Below are 20,070 nucleotides of genomic sequence, written 5' to 3'. Positions count from 1 at the left end.
GTACTTGGGATTAAAATTTAATAAAGAAAAGTTTACTCTGTGCATCTGTTCTTGAATCCGTATTTTGATGCTATGCATTTCCTTTACTTTATTTAATTACTGCGCGCAATTGATAAATACTTGTATGAATGCTTATATATGAAAATAATCTAAGTAGTCAGCTAACAGAGCCTAATTAAGGGAGAACTGGGTAAATAACACGGGTCGCATTGTGGCTAGAACTGCACGAAGACAGTATCGCAGGGCGCAGGGTGCCCGTTATTGCGTGTAGCATAGCAAGTGCGAAGGTTGGACCGCATACCAATCACCTCATATCAGACATCCCCAGGGTGTGGAAACCTAGTTCTAACACCCTCCCATACTACTTCGGGTGAGACCTCAGTCCGCGCTCCGCGGATTGTTGCCGAAAGGGCCAGTAGTACCGGGATTTGCTTGGCTAAATCACTTCTGAACCTAGGTCAGGCCCCACTAAGCCAACAAATGGTTCCGTTGCCGGGACCGAGATCTGCATAAGGGATGTCTGATGTCGTGCCACTGGAACCCAACAAAGAAGGAAATTGAAGAGTGGTTGGACAAGAAGATTCACGAGTTTGCGACACAGGAAAACATAACTCCGCAAGTATCTAAAGAAAAGTTGTTGGAGCGCTATGTGTATACGGAAATCCACAAGATTTTCTTTGCATTCTTTCCTTCTAAGCTGTATGAGTGGATCGTGAAGTTAGCTGACAGCCAGGGAAGGTGTAGGCTCAACAAACCAATAGTGTGGACTCCAGAATTAGTGTGCAGACTGGAAGCATCAGAAGATAAAATCGTGCGAACTGTGGACCATTGGCTCGACCGGATCATAGGGGGATTTATCACTAAGTTTGTGGTAGACATGACCGTGAGCTATAGCGAGGCAGAACGACACTTTCTCAAAGGACCGCGAGGTAAGTATATTAAATTTTTGAATACTTAGATTAAGATGCTATTGTGTGACAAAAGGGTCATGCGAATACATTAATGTTTGGGACTACGCAGAGCGGAAAAATCTACAAAAATAGTGAAGAATTGGAAAACAGTCCCTTAATTTCACCCTAGCGAGGAAGAGTTCGCTAAGGTCTCTCTGAGAAGCGCGGTCAGTTTGATAAGGTAGCACATTCCACGATTACCACCTCCACCCACACCGCCACCCGCTTCACCTCCCTCACCTCCATCTCCACCCACTCCACCTCCACCACCTCCACATTTCAGTATGGTGAGAGCGATCAAACTACCAGTGTTCAGAGGAGTAGGGAATGAAGATCCGGACCAATTCTGGTTCGTGGTAAGAGCAATATGGCAAGCACAAGGTGTCACACCCGACAATATTAAGAAGGCTACATCAGTGTTGCAGGAAGCGCCCCCCCCCCCCCCCCCCCCGCGGATCCTAGGCCGGAATCGCGTCCCGTACGGAAGCGTTCCGGAAGCGCCCAAGGAAGCGCGATTCCTAATTTTTTATGCGCTTCCTGGTTTTTGAGAAGCGTGGGCCCCGAAGCGCGCTTCGGATGGCGCTTCGGGCCTCCGGAAGCGCCACGCTTCGGGCCTCCGGAAGCTCCACGCTTCGGGCCCGGAATCGTACACTTCACGAGCGCTTCGGAGCGCTTCCGAAAAAACCGCGCGGGCTAAGGAAAGACACTTCATTTTTTTAATTTTTTTTTAAAGTTAACTTAACTTAGCAATGAGGGGGTGGGTTAGGGTGAGTTTAGGGTGAGTTTAGGGTGAGGAATGAAAAGCATAAAGCTCCCATTCATTCCTCATTTTCTCACTTTGAGTTTATGAGAGTTGGAGAAGAGAAGAGAGGAGAGGAGAAGAGAAGAGAGGAAAGGAGAGGAGAAGAGAGGAGAGCTTGGAGGAGTGAAGAAGGAGGAGCTAGGAGAAGGAGGAGGAGCTTGGAGCAAGAGCTTGGAGGACTTCATCTACAAGAGCTAAAGAGGTAAGTTCAAACCCCAAACTCCCTTGTTTTTTTGAAAAAAAATTTGTATTTTTCTCCTCCCTCTCCTACTCTTTCCCATTGTTTCTACTTGCTCCTTTATTTACAGGTTGTCCACCACCTATATCCATATTCCAAGATGGTGTTCTTTTGGCTTCTATGTATCATTCCACTCTTGGTTTTAATGATGGCAAGGGTGAGGAATAGAAGGGAAGAGGAAGGGGATGAACTTGGTCCTAATAGTAGTGACCCAATGTATGATGAGGAGGAAGGGTTTGAAGAGGAAGGGGATGAACTTGAAGGGGACACTGAAGCACAAGATGGGAAAGGTACATCAACACCCTTGTGGAACTATGTGACCAAACTTGATGGGGGAAAGGGTGGTGGATCTTACAAATTTGTGTGCCCTCATGGTTGTCATGGAGGAAAACCATATTGTGGTTCATATACCCGTCTGAGGAGGCATCTTTGTGGGGTGCTGGACAGTGATGAAAAAAAGGGTTCTGTGGGGGTACAAATTTGCCCAAACATTTCAACTGAAGAAAGAAGAAAATACATCCAAATAGAGATGGCTGCGCAACAAAAAAACAAGAAACAAAAAACTCATTCTGATTCAAGTGCAACCTCTAAATTTGGTAGTTGCCCATCTCCTCATGGTACTTCTGCAACCTCTGGAGGTAGAAGAACAATAGGGGATTTCCTTAATGTTGCTGGGAAGGATGATGTGGATGGAAAGATAGTCCGTTTTCTTTGTGCTTGCGGTGTACCATTCAATGTGCTTCGCTCTCCCTATTGGCATGACATGGTAAAGGCCATCAATGAAGCCCCAAAAGGATACAAGGCCCCCAACTATGAGAAAGCTAGAACAGTGTTATTAGAAAGAGAAAAAGCTAAGGTTCAAAGAGCTTTGACACGTTTTACACATGAGTGGGTGGATTCTGGGGTATCCATTGTATCAGATGGGTGGACAAATATTAGAAACCAACATTTGATAAATGTTCTTGGTGTTTCTTCTAGTGGTGCAGTATTTATTGCATGTCATGACTCCTCCTCCATCAGTGCAACTGCACAAAACATTGCAGATCTCCTATTGAAATCAATCAAAGATGTTGGTCCGAATAATGTGGTTCAAGTGATCACAGATAATGCAGCAAATTGTAAGGCAGCAGGAAAAATTATTGAGCGTACTCATCCACACATCTTTTGGTCTGGGTGCCTGGTTCACACATTAAACCTTTTGATGCATGATATTGTGAAACACAAAGATTGTGGGTGGATTGCTGAGGTTTACAGGAAAGGGAAGCAGCTCATTAAATTCATCACAGGGCATACAAGGGTAAACTACTTCTATGGCACTTACTCCAAGTTGCAATTGCTTAAAATTGCAAAGACAAGATTTGCTAGTTATTACCTCACCTTTAGGCGGCTAGTGAGGGTGAGACAAGCTTTAACTAATCTGGTGTGTGCTGAAATATGGGATGAAATTAACACTGACACAGATGGTGCTAATGCAGTCAAGGACACTGTTCTTGACAGTTACTTTTGGTCACAGGTTAAATATGTTTTGCAATTCACCAAACCAATTTATTACATGATCAAGTTTGCAGATTCAGATCGACCAGTAATTGGGGAGGTGTATGAGCAAATGGATAGCATGTTGGGGCAGATTAAAGACATTGTTGAGCCTAGAGATACCACCTTGTACAATTATATTCGTGTAGAGGTGCAAAACCGATGGGAAATGCTAAATATTCCATTGCATGCATTAGCATATGTTTTGACACCTAAATACTATCATCCATCATGGCTTTCAACACCAGCACCTGGGGGGGGAAGCAGGAAAAAACCACACCAAGATAGAGAGGTTCACGAAAAATATATGGCTGCATTGAGTAAATTAATCCCTGATGAGGAGGAGGCTGCATTGGTACGGAGACAGGTGAGCAACTATACGCTCAACACTGGTCCATTTGGGAGCATGCATGCAATTCAAGATCGAGAGACTTTTTCTGCTCTTGAGTGGTGGAACATGCATGGAGGGGGTACTCCACTTCTACAGAGTTTGGCATTGCGGGTGCTATCACAGGTGGTAAACACTTCTTCTGCAGAGAGGTGTTGGAGCTCTTATTCTTTCATCCACAGTGTTAAAAGGAACAGGTTGAATTTAGACCGGGCAGAGAGCTTGGTTTATGTTCATTACAACTTGCGATTGTTGTCCCATTACTGTGAAGATGCAAAGTCTAATAAAGACTTGTTGATTTGGGACAAGAATCCAGAGGAGCCCAATTTGGAGGATGGAGTGTTGCGACTAGAGCAATTAGAGGATGCTCTTATCCAGGTATGTCCATTGTGGTATGAATTTTCCAATTTTCCCTTATAAAGCATTTCTCTAATTCATGTTTTTAATTTTTTTGTTAACTAGTGTTTTTTTTTTTTTGCATGAATTTTTTGAGCGATTCTAGGATGATGATGACCGTGTTGATATGCCACCACCCCCACCCCCATCTGGTCCCTTGGTTCCTAGGTTCCATGGTTCAACACCAACAGCAGGGGGTTCTTCTTCATCAGTTTCAGTGCCACGACTTACACAGGGACCATCTTCTTCATTGCCACCACGTGGAGGCCCGCCATCACGTTCTATTCGTGGTGGAAGGAGGAGAGATTAGTAGATATATTCACAATCTACTACTTTTTGTCATAGATTACTCATTAGACTTGTAGACTTGTGAATTTGAATTTTGAACCTTTTTGGCTTGGCGGTGACCAAGTGACATATTTTGTAAACATTATTATTTGAATTTTGGACATGACAAATGTTGACAGTTGCTCACTTGCTAGATAAATCATAATATGCTCTATGTTTTATGTTTTATAATATGCTTAAATGTTTTATGTTTTATAATATGCTTAAAAATTTGATGTATGTTTGTAATAGCTAGAATATAGATGATTGTTGTACATACTAGTAACTACAATGGAATCATGGATGCCATATCTATCTTGATTTATGCAAAAATATGCATGTTTTCATGTCTTCTACAATTAATTTGGTATTTGGGATGTTTGTTTTGAGTATAAATGCAAAAAAATATAAAAATATATATATATATAGCAGACGCTTCCGCGGACGCTTCGCTTCCTAGATTTTTGGAAAATGACGCTTCCGCGCTCCCGCTTCCGCTTCCGCTTCGCTCCCGCTTCGTGCAACATTGGGCTACATTGGTGAGCGCGCTGCAGGATCGCACACTAACATGGTATATCAAGCACTCTAACGACCACCCAAACGCAGGGATAGCGGAGATCTAGATCGCACTGAACAGGGAATTTAGCAGGCCAAAGTCAAAAACACAGTCAATCATCGGGTTTAAAGAAATCGCGATGCTCCCGAGCGAGACTCCCTGGGATCTGGATCAACGGCTGAAGAGTACAATCCGCGAAGCCAATATGACGTTGACAAATGGACAGCATCACGCATGGTTTGTAGCATCTCTGACACCGCACTTGAGGACGGCGTTGTCACAACAGAAACTTTCCACCCAAGCCGAAGCGTTGGAAATGGCAATGAGATTACATGAGACCCCGATACAAGACCCTGGGTTGGGAGTTCAACAAATCCACGTGCAACTACAGAATCTGTGTTTGGAGATGCAAAGTTTGAAGCAGGATAAGGCACCGCGGCCAAAGGTGCGTGAGGAAGTATGGTGCATAAAGTGCAAAGGCCAGGGCCATGACAAGGATCATTGTCCAGTGTTCGCGAACTACTTGGCAGGAGGAGGGCCAATGCTGTTGAGACTGGAGGCACAGGCAGGGCCGAGCATGGCACCCACTTTATGGTGCGCAATCTGTCAGATAGGAGGGAAACACACAACGGATAATTGTCATTTGTTGCAGAAATATACACAGACACCCCAGCAATTGTTTTGTAATTTCTGCAGGTCGATAGGCCACGATGAGCGCACTTGCCGCAGTTACGAGCTAATGATGGATCGAACCCCTACCTATAGGATGCAGACCGAAACGCGAGCCCTCGACCCAAATGCGGGGATGACACGTGGTGGATTCCAGGGGCGAAGTCGAGGACAAGGTGGAATGGGACCAGGAAGGGGTCGCGGACAATTAATTTGTTACAATTACGGAGGACCAGGGCACTATGCTCGTGATTGTACCAACCCGACGAGGATACCCTGTTCGTATTGCGCTCAATTCGATCATGAAATGATAGACTGTCCTACGTTGATCACAAGGATGCGCAAAAAAGGGGTATTCCAGCCTCCCCCGACTTAGAATATACAAATGATGAGGTCTGAGCCGCGCAAAGAGGACCCAAACATAAACATGATGCTCAGAAGCGGTACAACCACGGGAGAGGATATGGGGAAGCAGCCAGAGGAAAGTACATGGGTTCGCAAGGCTCCTGCAAAGGAACCCGAGTTTGACTTAGAACGCGTAAAGGAGACATCCATAGAAGCTAAGAAGAGCTTCACGGAGGCCTCCACCTCAGGTAGTAAGGATCAACCAGAGCCGGGGATGAATCCTTCAATGCTCACTACCTTTCTGGAGACATGCATGAAATTGTTGTGCGACAGCAAGGCAGTTAAAGGACTATAAGAGCTAATCACTAGGTGCGCAGGGTCAGGAGAACTGCGCGTAGTCCAGAAATTGGAGAAGCATGCATTGCGCACTAGAAGGGAAATGAGGTTGACTGCACAGATTGGTGAGTATGAAATGGATCAGGTAATTTTAGATCTGGGTTCAGATGCGAATGTATTACCAAAGCAAACATGGGAACGCATGGGCAAGCCCGCGTTACAATGGTCCCCTATTCAATTACGAATGGCAAACCAATAGAAGATTTTTCCCATGGGGAGGTTGCAAGGGGTAACAGTTGATATTGAAGGCGCGAGCGCGCAGGCGGATTTTGAAGTAATAGAGATTGTCGATGATAGCAATCCCTATCCCGCGTTGTTAGGAATAGACTGGGCCACCGATATGAACAGAGTCATCAACCTGAAGAAGCGCAAAATGATCTTCAAGAAAAAGTCATTACGCGTAGTAGTCCCACTGGACCCAGCCGAAGGAGCGCGCTACACTGAACCAGTGCGTGACGATGATAGCAATGATGATCTCGATTGTATTTACAAGATAACTATGCGAGACCAGGATTGGGTGAATCTGACGACAGATGGGAGGATCTCGTGGGAGCGCAAAATCTCCTGCACTTCGGATTCAGACGAAGAAGTAGAGCGGTGGCAGAATCGGTTGCACGAAGTGACGATGCTGAATTGCAACATGATGGTTAGATCACTGTGTTGCGTGACAACAGAGGCAAGGGAAATACCGACCTATGATGGATTGACAGCGGTGGATGAATTCCTGAGCAAATTTGAAAGCGCAGTACCGAAACAGTAGCAGTTCGATGCGTTGAAGTGGGCACTGCGCGCAACACCCGCACGATGGTGGGATACACATCAAGGAAATTTTGAGGACTGGCGCGAATGTATAAGGGGGATGCGCCTACGGTTTGGAAGGCCCCAGCTTCGGCCAAGAGTCGGTCAAGAAGGATGAAGCAACTTGCGCGCCCACCTATCTCGATGGGTACAGACATGTGCGATGCAGCCCACACAAGCACACCCCAAACTCAGGATCGAAAATCGGAACAGGACGCAGCAGCAGGAAAGGCGACACGCACCACAAATGTTCCACGTGGAAGCATTCAATAAAGTATGCGGAGTCCTGAACAGGGTTCACCAGGCGCGAAGAACTGATTGGGACCTGCATGTGCCAGTGGTTCAATGGGCCTATAGGACCATGTGCAAAAACCTAAGCGCAGAGATGATTCCAAAGCTGAGGAGCAGAGTCGAGACCAAACTTTTGGAGGAAAGGAATCCTCACGCAATAGCTCCCGCAATTGGGACAGTACGCGAGGACCAGGACGAAGGAATTATGCAGCTACGCGAGGGCGAACATATGCGGATTCAGGAAGCCATTCAGCGAGGGAACCTTAAACTTCGCGAACTCGAAGAAGATTGAGTACGACTGAGGAAGAAAAGCATGTTAATGGATGCGGAGATCAAAAAACTAGAAAACAAAATCGCGCAAGCATGTCTCATCGATAAACTAAGAATGACAAGACAAGATACGGACAGCCATACTACTACATTAGAAGATTGTCGCCGAGAATTTGTGACTCTACTACCATGGCTGCGACCGCACCTTACCAAACAAAGTAACCAAGAGAGCACACCGCATAAGGAAGAATGCGCGGCGCTGATTGTCGCGAGGGTAATTAAGGAGTGCCCGCGGACTAGGCTGGAAGGTGAATTGAAGTCTCGCACAGGTGGTGCGACCACCTAACTAGCCGTAGGGAGCACAGTCTTAGCGCTCCTAGCAATTGAAAAAGACCGCGAGACTTTAAAAGAGTATGTGAGGGAGCTGCGCGATAGGGAGGTTGCGCGCAAGATCGGCGTGTTACAAGGGTCGCGCCCGTGCAGAGGGGGTTGTGCGGTCACGCGGGTAGGCTGGGAAGTGACCGTTGGTGTCACTGTTCATGACAAGATGTCCAATTTAAGACAAAGAAGAGCAGGCGACAGACAATTAAGACACAAATTAAAAGCTAGATTTGGGATGATCTGTCGTCAAACAGGCATTAATGACTCAGAAGTGGGGGGAATGGTCGAATTCAAATTCAAAAAATGCTATAAAACCCCCAAGGCTCGCCACAAGACAACACTTGGTTGTTTGAGATTTGAGCGATTACAGCGCAATGAGCGCCGAGCACTCTTACCACCTTTGAGTACGCAACAGAACATATCCCGTGTAAACACGATGATTGCTACCAGACCAGGGTGTTGAAAATTGGTACCGGAGGACAGGTGGTTCCCTTAGGCTTTGATCTTTGGCCTAGGGAAAAGTGTCCAAAAGAATTTAATTTTTCTCCTAAAGTGACTTTATAATTTTATAAAGTTAAATCTAATTTAAAAGTGACTTTAAGTGATAAAGTTATTAAGTCTAATTTTAAAGTGACTTTTATAAAGTCAATGAAAAATTAGAAAGGAAAAGTGACTTTGGAAATAAATGACTAAGTGGGTCTTTATTAAAGTGGGTGAATTAAAAAATAGAAAGTGAGATTTAAATGAGCATTTAATCTCAACCATTGATCTAAATCTATTTCAGCCATTGGATTTAGAGATCACCCAAAAGTCACTTGGATCACCCAAAAGTCACTTGGAGTTATATTAAAGGAGGAAAAGGAGGAAAAGGTCATTCATTCTTTCATGAGCAGATTGGGAGAAGGAGAGCAAGAGAGCAAGAGAGATTTCTGAGCAGGAAGGAGAAGGAGACAGCAGCTTGGCACACATTCCAAGGCAGCAGTTGAGCAGATTTGTACAGTTGATTCAGCACATAGTGAAAGGCAGATTTTTGCACAAAAATCGAGGAGCAGTTTGCTGATTTTTCTGCACACAAAACGGAGGTCGTACAGCATTTATCGTTGTCCTGTTTGCTGTAATTTCCAGATTGCTGTGAGGCACGGGAAAGGAGATAAGTTGTAAATTTGCTTGCTGATTTTTTGCTGAATAATTCTCACTGTAAAAAGACAATTTTCAGAAATAAAGAAGAGCTCTCAAACTGGTTTTCCCCAAGAGTTGTAGGGGGTTTTTCCAGGGTCAAGTTGACCAAAAATATCAGTGTTTTAATGTGTTTTAATGGCTGTTTTTAATTGCTGATTTTTATTTCTGCAATTTCCAGCATTCTGAAAAATTTCCAGAATTTGTGTTTTCAGCCATATTTATTTTTTTTCAGTCTGTTAAATGTATGGTTATGGGAATGGGCATTTAACTACATGGGAGAAATAAGGTGAAACTGAAAACCGGGGTGGGAAAACAGAAATTTTTTTCATGGTATCAGAGCTTGAGTGCTGAAGGGCAGTTTGGGACAGCAAAAGGAAAAATTACAGTTGCTGATTTTTCACTCAGAAAATTCCAGCAAGCTGATTTTTTCATAAACAGCGGTTTTATCTTTACTACAACAGTGTTATTTTTCAGTTTTAGGACAGCAGGATGTCATTGGGATTGAGGGTGGAGGATAGGCTGGATGGGCATATAAATTACAGCGTTTGGAAGGAGAGAATGCAGAGTATCTTTGAGGAGGCAGAAGTCTGGGATATCATGGTGCATACCGCACAGAACCCTGTTGTTGTGCCCACTGATGTTACTCAGTTGGCTGAGTATAAAAAGAAGAACAATAAGGGTAAGAGGCTGATTCTAGACGGAATCAAAGACCATTGCATTCCTCATGTGAGAGGAAAGAGCAATGCCCATGAGATGTGGACAGCATTGTCCAATCTCTACCAGAGTACCAATGAGAACCGGAAGATGGTCCTGAAGGAGAAGCTGAAGAACATTAAGATGGGGAATGATAGTGCAGCTGGATATCTCACAAAGATTACCAATGTGAGAGATGAGTTGGCAGCGATTGGAGAGGCCATTCCATCCACTGAGTTGGTGCGTATTGCAGTGAATGGCCTCCCCCGTTCATGGTTGAACTTTGCTGATGGGGTTTGTGCACGTGAGACCCTTCCCACATGGGAGAGGTTTTGGGATGATTGCATTCAGACAGAGATCAGGAAAGGACAGCTTGGGGCAGCCAAGCCAGTTGAGCAGGATGAGGATGTAGCACTGGTGGCAGGAGGCAAGAAAGGCAAAGGGAAGAAGCAGGCTTCCACAAGCAGTGGTGGGGGCAAAGGCAAAGGTAAAGGTAAACCGGGGAACACACAGAAGGACTATTCCAAGGTGAAGTGTTGGAATTGTCAAAAGATGGGACACTATGCAGTGGTGTGTCCGGAGAAGAAGAAGAAGAAGGGAAAGAACCAGGACGTGGCAGCTTCAACTGAGATTGAGGACTTTGCAGGTCGTTTTGACCGGGAGTTTGCGTTCACTACATGTGAGTCCTCTAGTGCAGGATCACCTGCCACACAGGTTCAGAGGGAGCATGCTTTTCCCTCGATTAGCGGAGCATCTACAGGTATTTGGTATGTGAACAGTGGGGCTTCACGTCACATGACAGGAGTCCGTGAGTACTTCTCAGAGCTTTCAGAGAGTGGTACTGATATTGAGGTAGTACTCGGTGATGACAGAGTTGTTAGAGCAGTCGGGGTGGGGACAGTGACATTTCAGAGGGAGTCCAAACCTCCCTTGAAGGTGTCAGAGGTTCTTTATGTGCCAGGGATGAGGAAGAACCTCATATCCGTCTCAGCTTTGGAGGACAGAGGATATAAGGTACTGTTCAGGGGAGGACAGGTGTTGATGTATCCCAGGGGCGCTCCAGCTGATTCAGCTAGAGTGATAGGTGTACGCCATGCAAAGGTGTACAAGTTTGCATTTCAGCCCCTTTTGGCATTGAGCAGTAGTACCGACAGCAGAGCTAGCAGTTCTGAGCTGTGTGAGATTTGGCACCGCAGGATGGGACATATGTATCATGGAGCCTTGAGGACATTGCGGGAGATCACTACAGGTGTGCCAGATTTCAGTACTGATCACTTTGATACTTGCAGAGGTTGTGCGATGGGCAAATTTGCCAAATCCCCTTTTCCCAGCAGTGACAGCAGAGCGACGGGGATACTTGATTTGATTCATTCCGATGTGAGCGGTCGGATGTCTCATGTTTCCTTGAGTGGGTATGAGTACTATGTTTTATTCATTGATGATCACTCCAGGAGGACCTGTATTTATTTTTTGAAGACCAAGAGTGAGGTCTTCAAGCGGTTTCAGGAGTTCAGAGCTCTTGTGGAGACTCAGACAGGTCGAAAGATCAAGTCCTTGAGGTCGGACAATGGAGGAGAGTACACCCTTGGAGAGTTTGTTGACTATTGTGCGGAGGCAGGCATTAGGAGGGAGTTCACTGTTCCTTACAACCCCCAGCAGAACGGGGTTGCGGAGAGGAAGAACAGATCCATCATAGAGGCTGCCAAAGCCATGATACATGATCAGGGGTTGCCATTGTTCTTGTGGGCAGAGGCCTGCAACACAGCTGTTTACTTGCAGAACAGGAGTCCGCATCGTGCTTTGGGGCACATGACTCCGGAGGAGGCTTTCTCTGGGAAGAAGCCTGATATTGGTCATCTTCACATCTTTGGATGCATTACATACTCCTATATACCCAAAGAGAAGAGGACCAAACTAGAGCCCACCGCAGAGAAGGGTATCTTTGTGGGCTACAGTGAGACCTCAAAGGCCTTTCGGATTTACATTCCTGCTCAGAGGAGAGTTGTTGTCAGACGGGATGTGAAGTTTGAGGAGGACAGGGCCTTTAGGAGGTCACGGGAGTTAGAGTATCTGGATCAGCCAGACCCTCAGCAGCAGTTGAGTCAGTCGCAGGGATCCAGTGGGCAGGGATCAGGAGGATCCGGAGGTACATCTATGAGGATGTCAGGTCCGTCAGTGAGCAGTGGCTCATCGAGCCAGAGGGGTGGTGCTCCGGGCAGCGTGCAGAGCAGTTCACTAGGGAGTCCACTGATGGACAGTTCACACGGTACCTCAGCTTCTACAGGTTCAGGTGCAGGCAGGAGGACAGCAGACAGACAGTCAGGAGTTCAGGCTACTGATGGTGATGAGGAGGAGGAGTTTCATTCTCCTATGAGAGAAGCATGCTCAGGGAAGAGGAAGCCCAAGTGGCTTCAGGACACCTTGAGAGATGCCACATCTGTTGCTGAGCCGAAGAGGCCGGTCAGAGAGAGTAGACCACCTGAGAGGTTTTGTAGTTATATGGCGATGGTTACCACCATCCTTGACTCTGAGCCTTCTAGCTATGAGGAGGCAGCTAGCCAGCAGGTCTGGAGAGAGGCCATGCAGGAGGAGTATTCTTCTATCATGAAGAATGATGTTTGGGAGGTGGTGCCGAGGCCTGAGGGCAAATCCGTGGTTACTTCCAGATGGCTTTACAAGGTAAAGCATGCTGCAGATGGCAGCATTGAGAAATTCAAAGCGAGGTTTGTGGCTAGAGGGTTCTCCCAGGTAGAGGGAGTTGATTATGAGGAGACCTTCGCTCCCGTGGCTCGATATACTTCGATCCGCTCCATTATATCGATAGCAGCAGAGATGGGTTGGAAGATCCACCAGATGGATGTGAAGACCGCATTTCTCAATGGCTTCATACAGGAGGAGGTGTACATTGAGCAGCCACAGGGCTTTGAGGTGCATGGGAAGGAGTCCCATGTGTGCAGATTGAAGAAGGCCCTTTATGGCCTGAAGCAAGCTCCCAGAGCTTGGTACTCCAGGATAGATGCATACTTGCAGGGGATGGGTTTCACAAAGAGTGAGGCAGATCCGAACCTTTACTTTATTGTGATTGGTGAGGAGCCTCTCATTCTGGTGTTGTATGTGGATGACTTGATCATTACAGGTGCAGAGAGACTCATAGAGCACTGCAAGAGAGATCTTGCGGCGGAGTTTGAGATGAAGGACATCGACTTGATGCATTACTTTTTGGGTTTGGAGGTGTGGCAGGAGGAGGGGCATTTCTTCCTGGGGCAGGGGAAGTATATTGTGGACATCCTTAGCAGATTCCACATGGAGGATTGTAGACCCATGTCGACACCGATGATCACCAACTGGAAGAAGCTTCATGCTTCGGATTCCGAGTTGGTGGATCCCACATTGTACAGGCAGCTGATTGGTTCCTTGATGTATTTGGTCAACACTAGACCAGATATCTGTTTTGCAGTCAACACGATGAGTCAGTTTATGTGTGAGCCTAGGAAGGTTTACTGGGTGGTTGCAAAACACATTTTGCGGTACTTGCAGGGGACAGTGGATTATGGTCTGGACTACAGGCAGGGAGATGGAGTGAGATTGGCAGGATACACTGATTCTGATTGGGCAGGTTGTGCTTCTGATAGGAAGAGCACTTCAGGGTGTTGTTTTGGGTTGGGTTCAGCAGTAGTGTCATGGTTCAGCCGGAAGCAGCAGTCAGTAGCACTGAGTTCAGCGGAAGCAGAGTATATGGCAGCCAGTCTAGCTAGTTGTGAGGCTATCTGGCTTCGCAAGATGTTGTTTGGCTTATTTGGTCAGCCGTTGAGACCTTCAGTGATTTACTGTGATAATCAGAGTTGCATTAAACTCACGGAGAATCCAGTATTTCATGACAGGTCAAAGCATATCGGGATCAGATATCATTTCATCAGAGACTATGTTCAGAAGGGAGCTGTGAAGCTTGAGTATATTTCCACTGATGAGCAGGTTGCAGATATCCTTACCAAAGCCTTACCACGGGGCAAGCATGTCTACTTCAGAGACAAGATGGGTGTGGTGAGGAACACCTTCCTCGGTAAGAGGGAGTGTTGAAAATTGGTACCGGAGGACAGGTGGTTCCCTTAGGCTTTGATCTTTGGCCTAGGGAAAAGTGTCCAAAAGAATTTAATTTTTCTCCTAAAGTGACTTTATAATTTTATAAAGTTAAATCTAATTTAAAAGTGACTTTAAGTGATAAAGTTATTAAGTCTAATTTTAAAGTGACTTTTATAAAGTCAATGAAAAATTAGAAAGGAAAAGTGACTTTGGAAATAAATGACTAAGTGGGTCTTTATTAAAGTGGGGTGAATTAAAAAATAGAAAGTGAGATTTAAATGAGCATTTAATCTCAACCATTGATCTAAATCTATTTCAGCCATTGGATTTAGAGATCACCCAAAAGTCACTTGGATCACCCAAAAGTCACTTGGAGTTATATTAAAGGAGGAAAAGGAGGAAAAGGTCATTCATTCTTTCATGAGCAGATTGGGAGAAGAAGAGCAAGAGAGCAAGAGAGATTTCTGAGCAGGAAGGAGAAGGAGACAGCAGCTTGGCACACATTCTAAGGCAGCAGTTGAGCAGATTTGTACAGCTGATTCAGCACATAGTGAAAGGCAGATTTTTGCACAAAAATCGAGGAGCAGTTTGCTGATTTTTCTGCACACAAAACGGAGGTCGTACAGCATTTATTGCTGTCCTGTTTGCTGTAATTTCCAGATTGCTGTGAGGCACGGGAAAGGAGATAAGTTGTAAATTTGCTTGCTGATTTTTTGCTGAATAATTCTCACTGTAAAAAGACAATTTTCAGAAATAAAGAAGAGCTCTCAAACTGGTTTTCCCCAAGAGTTGTAGGGGGTTTTTCCAGGGTCAAGTTGACCAAAAATATCAGTGTTTTAATGTGTTTTAATGGCTGTTTTTAATTGCTGATTTTTATTTCTGCAATTTCCAGCATTCTGAAAAATTTCCAGAATTTGTGTTTTCAGCCATATTTATTTTTTTTCAGTCTGTTAAATGTATGGTTATGGGAATGGGCATTTAACTACATGGGAGAAATAAGGTGAAACTGAAAACCGGGGTGGGAAAACAGAAATTTTTTCACAGGGGTGCGATTCGCCGACGATATCGTTGGTGAGGCCACAAAGCCCCATATGGTCCATGAGGAGCCTATAGATGCAACAGTTGCTTCAGAAGTTCCAAAATTGCCACTGACGCCACGGGCAAAGAAAGATAAGCAAACTATGGGACCAGTCCACATATCCCCAAGAAACCCACGGTTCGGCAAGTTGTCAATGGAAGAAAAGGGAAAGTCATCACCTTTGAATCAGATGAAGAGGAGGAAGACTTACAGGCTCTAATTGATCAGATAGAGGCGCAAGACGATGTGGAGGAGGATGTCCCACCAATGCCTTCCGCAACAAAGTTACCCACGTATGTCCCTCCATGGAAAGGGAAAGTTAAGGCGGCCAAAGACATGGAGGCCACGAAGAGTGCGCTCCAGACCCCGCTCCTCCCCGACGGCATTACTTTTGAAGGTCCGCCCCTCAGCCAGGTGCCTACCCTGAAGTTCGAAGATTGGGACCTCGCAGACAGCAAGAAGTTCCTACACCTAACGACGGAAAGCTTGATGAAACAGAAGTTGGAGGGGCCAGTGATCACGTTGGAGCCGCGAAAATGGCTGCACGGTGTGGAGAAGGTCGGGTTACTTCATCTACGATGGATACCCCACTTTCACCGCACACCCATCACCATTTTCGTCATCAAGCAGCTGCTATGCCTGGTGCATGATGGGTATCTATGGCTGGAGGAGCCTATTCCCATCACGACGGAACTTATTCACAGGATTTCTCAGCTTCCCTATAAGGGAAGGGACCCCAGAGAAATAGCTAGTAAAAGCAGCAATTTGGCTCTCGCAGAAGCCATGAAAACCAAATACAAGCTGGAAAAGAAGAAGCGCGGCTATGCAATTGCGAGTATCAAGGACAAAGGCATGTGCGTAGCCACCCAGCTCCTGGCCGGCAAATTAATGCGAAAGTGTTGTGCCGATGAAGTACCAGCGCCTGTGGTTGCACTGGCCGAGCAATGCGCGGAGGGGGTCCAGTTCAACTGCGCTGAGTTCCTCTGTGAAGAATTTTTTATGAACTGCAAGGAGGCCCAAGAGCAGGGTAAGACCTTCCACTTGCTCTTATCCATCTTGCTGGTAGCAGGCAAACTACCGACAGATACCCAGTTCCCGCCTATCAACCAAGACCTTCCTGAGGCCGCGAAGTATGCTTCGCTCTGGGCCACAAAGGACGCAAAGTGGATTCACGCAATCAAGGTTTTTTTAGTGCTGATGGAGGCAAGCATCCGAATGTGGATCAATAGAAGACCACGGTTGTCGCCCACAGTATATGCCACTCTACAAAGCTTTGCAGAGTTCAAAGCGGACATGCACAACATTCATGTCCAGGCGCGGAAGGATCCAGCAAAGGAATGGACAAAGCTTCCATTTATTGCCACTGATGACGCCATCTTCACAGCATTGGAAACATGGCCTCCGGAGTGGCGCGCCCTAGACTTGGCAGGAATGGAGAAGGTTGCGGCCCAACAAAGGAAGGACACCAAGTTGCGCATCGTGCAGCTGGCCAAAAAAAGGCGCCGGGACCAAGAAGCAGCCGCACAGCAGAAGACGGCCAATGCAGCAGCAGCAACGTAGACGGAAAAAACAACAACAACGCCAATAAAGGAGGCTGAGTGGGACCATGAAATGTCCACAAGACAGGAGGCTAAGGACATCGACCTGGACGAAGAGCGCGTGGGTCCGGAAACTACCTCGCAACAGTTGAAACGACCGTGTGTCCCTAAGAAACCGATCCCCAGAAAGAAGACGAAGGCATCCAAGACGTCCATTGACCCAATCATGCTTACAGAAGGTGATCTTTTTGACATAGGCGAAACGGTTCGCGATGTCACTAAGGACGCGCTCCAAGAAGTGATGGTGGAGCAAAACACTGTGTTGGGGGTGCTACAAATGCAGTTACAGGGACTACAGGTGCAACCCCCTCAAACAAGAACGATGGCCCCATATGCCGCAGCAGGTACATTAGAGACGGAACAGATGTTGCGCGCCCGCATGACCAACACTTTCGTGTTCCCCGAGGATGCCTTAGCGGCAGCGAACGAAGTTGACTGAGTTGCGGTAGGCAGGATTAAGGGGTTGAGCGTAAACTTTGCTGCTCTTCAGTGAGAAACCCTGTACCAGTTACAAGATGGGATCATAGCCGTGCGCTACAGGTATTGAGCAAACAAAAGATTAATCTGGAACAGCTCAGCCAGCAACATGATGAGAACTCGTTGCACAGACTCAAGGACTGGCACAGGCAGTGGACGATGCCTATAAAACTGTCCCGGAGTTGGCTGTCTCAGCCAATCTACCAATAGGAATGCGAATTCACAAATTGGCCAATGGATTCCGCGAGGCAAAGGAGGAAGCAACAAGGATACAGTTGGAACTCAACCTTCAAATTGTCGAACTGCGATTAAAGGCGTAGTCATCCGCGCCCCCAAAAGTTAGGGAACAGCGCGCTGGTGCTATCCAAAAAGGGCTGGAGGAAATAGGACAGGCAGTGCAGACCTGTACTACTATGTTGGAAGAATCCTTCGCAGTCCTCACTTCCTTACAGGAGGACCCCACCATACAACACCTAGAAATAGAGGCGCAGGAGCTTCAATTGCAGTATGACAGTGTATGCGAAATGGTGCACACAGTTGTCCTGACCCAACGACTGGCGAAGCTACAGCAAGCGAAGGCATTGAAGGAACAAGTGGATGCCGCGCGACAGAAAGAGGCAGTACTTAAAGCGCGCGTCCAGCCTTGGATTGATGAGGCCTTCCTCATCACTGCCGACATCGAAGGAAAGCTCACACAAATGAAAGTGATGCATGCCTTAAGACAGGGATTTGCCCCTGATAGTGAGCATTCGGCCGAAAGAGCAGAGCAGATCCAGCAGACGGCAGAACAGTGCACTGCGGACCTTCACGCAGCACAAGCACAGTTGGAGGGGCTCCGTGCCAAGATTGCCGCACCAGCAGAGTGACTCGGGACGAGTCACGATGATTGTGTTGGGGGCTTGTTGGGCATGGGATCCCCTGCAGCATGTTTTTGGGGTTCAAAGCCCAAGTTTGGTCAAGTATATTATAAGACTCCACGAATTGTGGACGCGGAGCGGGAGGTCTAGGATGAGTCATAGGGTTGTCCGCCCTAAAATATTGTAATTTAATGTAAAGTTGTGTCGACCTACCAATAGAGCGAGGCCCTAAGTTGTAAAAGTGGAGTCAAGGATAGATAGGATAGCGAAGGCCTGGTTCGAGGTTAGAGGTGAATCTGAAGTGTACTGGGTCATAGTAGTAGGAAGAGGCTCTGCAGCTGAGTGTGCAGAGGCCTAGTAGAGTCTGCAGCTGAGTGCGCGGACCCGTGCAACTGAGTGTGCAGAGGCCTAGTAGAGTCCGCAGCTAAGTGCGCAGAGGCCTAGTAGACTCCGCCGTTGAGTGCGCGGACCGCTGCAGTTGAGTGCGCAAGGCGGAGTCGGGTCTGTACATGGGATTGAAAGTTAATAAAGAGAAGTTTACTCTGTGCATCTGTTCTTGAATCCGTATTTTGATGTTATGCATTTCTTTTACTCTATTTAATTACTGCGCGCAATTGATAAATACTTGTATGAATGCTGATATATGAAAATAATCTAAGTAGTCAGCGAACAGAGCTTAATTAAGGGAGAACTGGGTAAATAACACGGGTCGCGCTACGGCTAGAACTGCGCGAAGACAATATCATAGAGCACAGGGTGCCCGCTGTTGTGCGTAGCACAGCAAGTGTGAAGGTTGAACCGAGTACCAATCACCTCATATCCAACATCCCCAGGGTGCAAAAACCTGGTTCTAGCACCCTCCCATGCTACTTCGGGTGAGACCTCAATCCGCGCTCCGCGGACTGTTGCCGAAAGGGCCAGTAGTACCAGGATTTGCTTGGCTAAATCACTTCTGAACCTGGGTCAGGCCCCACTAAGCCAACATGGGGACACAAGTACATCCTCGTGGGTCTCCAAGTGGATCAAAAATGTTTGTAAACCAAGGCTAGGATGATAACATAAGCTCTCCCTTTCTATGTTGCAGTGAGACACATCCTCATCTGGACCCCAAAACATCTGCCAAGTGTATGATGCAAGCGTGGAGCCGGTTGGGCATGGTGAACCAGGTGCATCATCCTCAACCAAAAGGTGGGATACTAGAAATCAATGAGTGGTGTTGGGATCCATGAAGTACTCTGTACTATGGTGGAGACCCATGGCTCTCAAAGCTCACCCTACAAGTGCCAATGTGGCCCTCTAAAGGGCCAGGACCCCATATAGGGAGACCAAACCCCAAATGGAGACCCACCCGCAATTTTGCATAAGATCCAATATGTCCCCTTCCCTCCAATTAAATAAATCATTAGAATAATCAAGTAAAAGATCTTACAATTCATGGAATCAATGGGGCATTTCACGGTGGCATGCCCTTCCATAGTGGGCTTTGGCATGTGGTTTCAACCTTTAAATAGGGTGACATGTCCATGGTACATCCATCAAGTGGTAGGTGGCAAATGATATAATGATGGAACGGAGTGGGAATCAGGGGAATGCTCTAAGCCACATGTCACATGGTACAAGGGTAGCTATAATAAGGGAAGCCCACACATGGGTATATGAGTGTAGGAGGGAGCAAATCGTGGTACATGAGTTACCCTGACCTTTTTTTTTCCACCCTTTTTCATATGCCTTTTGCCTTTGATTGATTTATCTTCATAATTGCTCGAGT

At 46.5% G+C, this 20,070-nt stretch overlaps 1 protein-coding gene across 1 annotated transcript; it reads left to right on the top strand.

Annotated features, from left to right (window-relative positions):
• The first annotated feature begins 3,573 nt into the window (after window positions 1-3,573).
• Window positions 3,574-4,768, top strand: LOC149255891 (uncharacterized). The gene is made up of 2 exons (XM_089457322.1): window positions 3,574-4,289; window positions 4,414-4,768. Exons 1-2 carry the CDS (start codon window positions 3,597-3,599, stop codon window positions 4,615-4,617), a joined length of 897 nt encoding a protein of 298 aa, XP_089313448.1. The 5' UTR covers window positions 3,574-3,596; the 3' UTR covers window positions 4,618-4,768.
• Window positions 4,769-20,070: the final 15,302 nt, after the last annotated feature.

Source organism: Pinus tabuliformis, chromosome 7 (assembly GCF_031772625.1).
Source record: "Pinus tabuliformis cultivar Carrire ecotype Pingquan chromosome 7, CPIR1, whole genome shotgun sequence".
NCBI lineage: Eukaryota > Viridiplantae > Streptophyta > Pinopsida > Pinales > Pinaceae > Pinus > Pinus tabuliformis.
The sequence above is the reverse complement of the archived record's forward strand: the minus strand, read 5'-3'. Positions and strand labels throughout refer to the sequence as shown.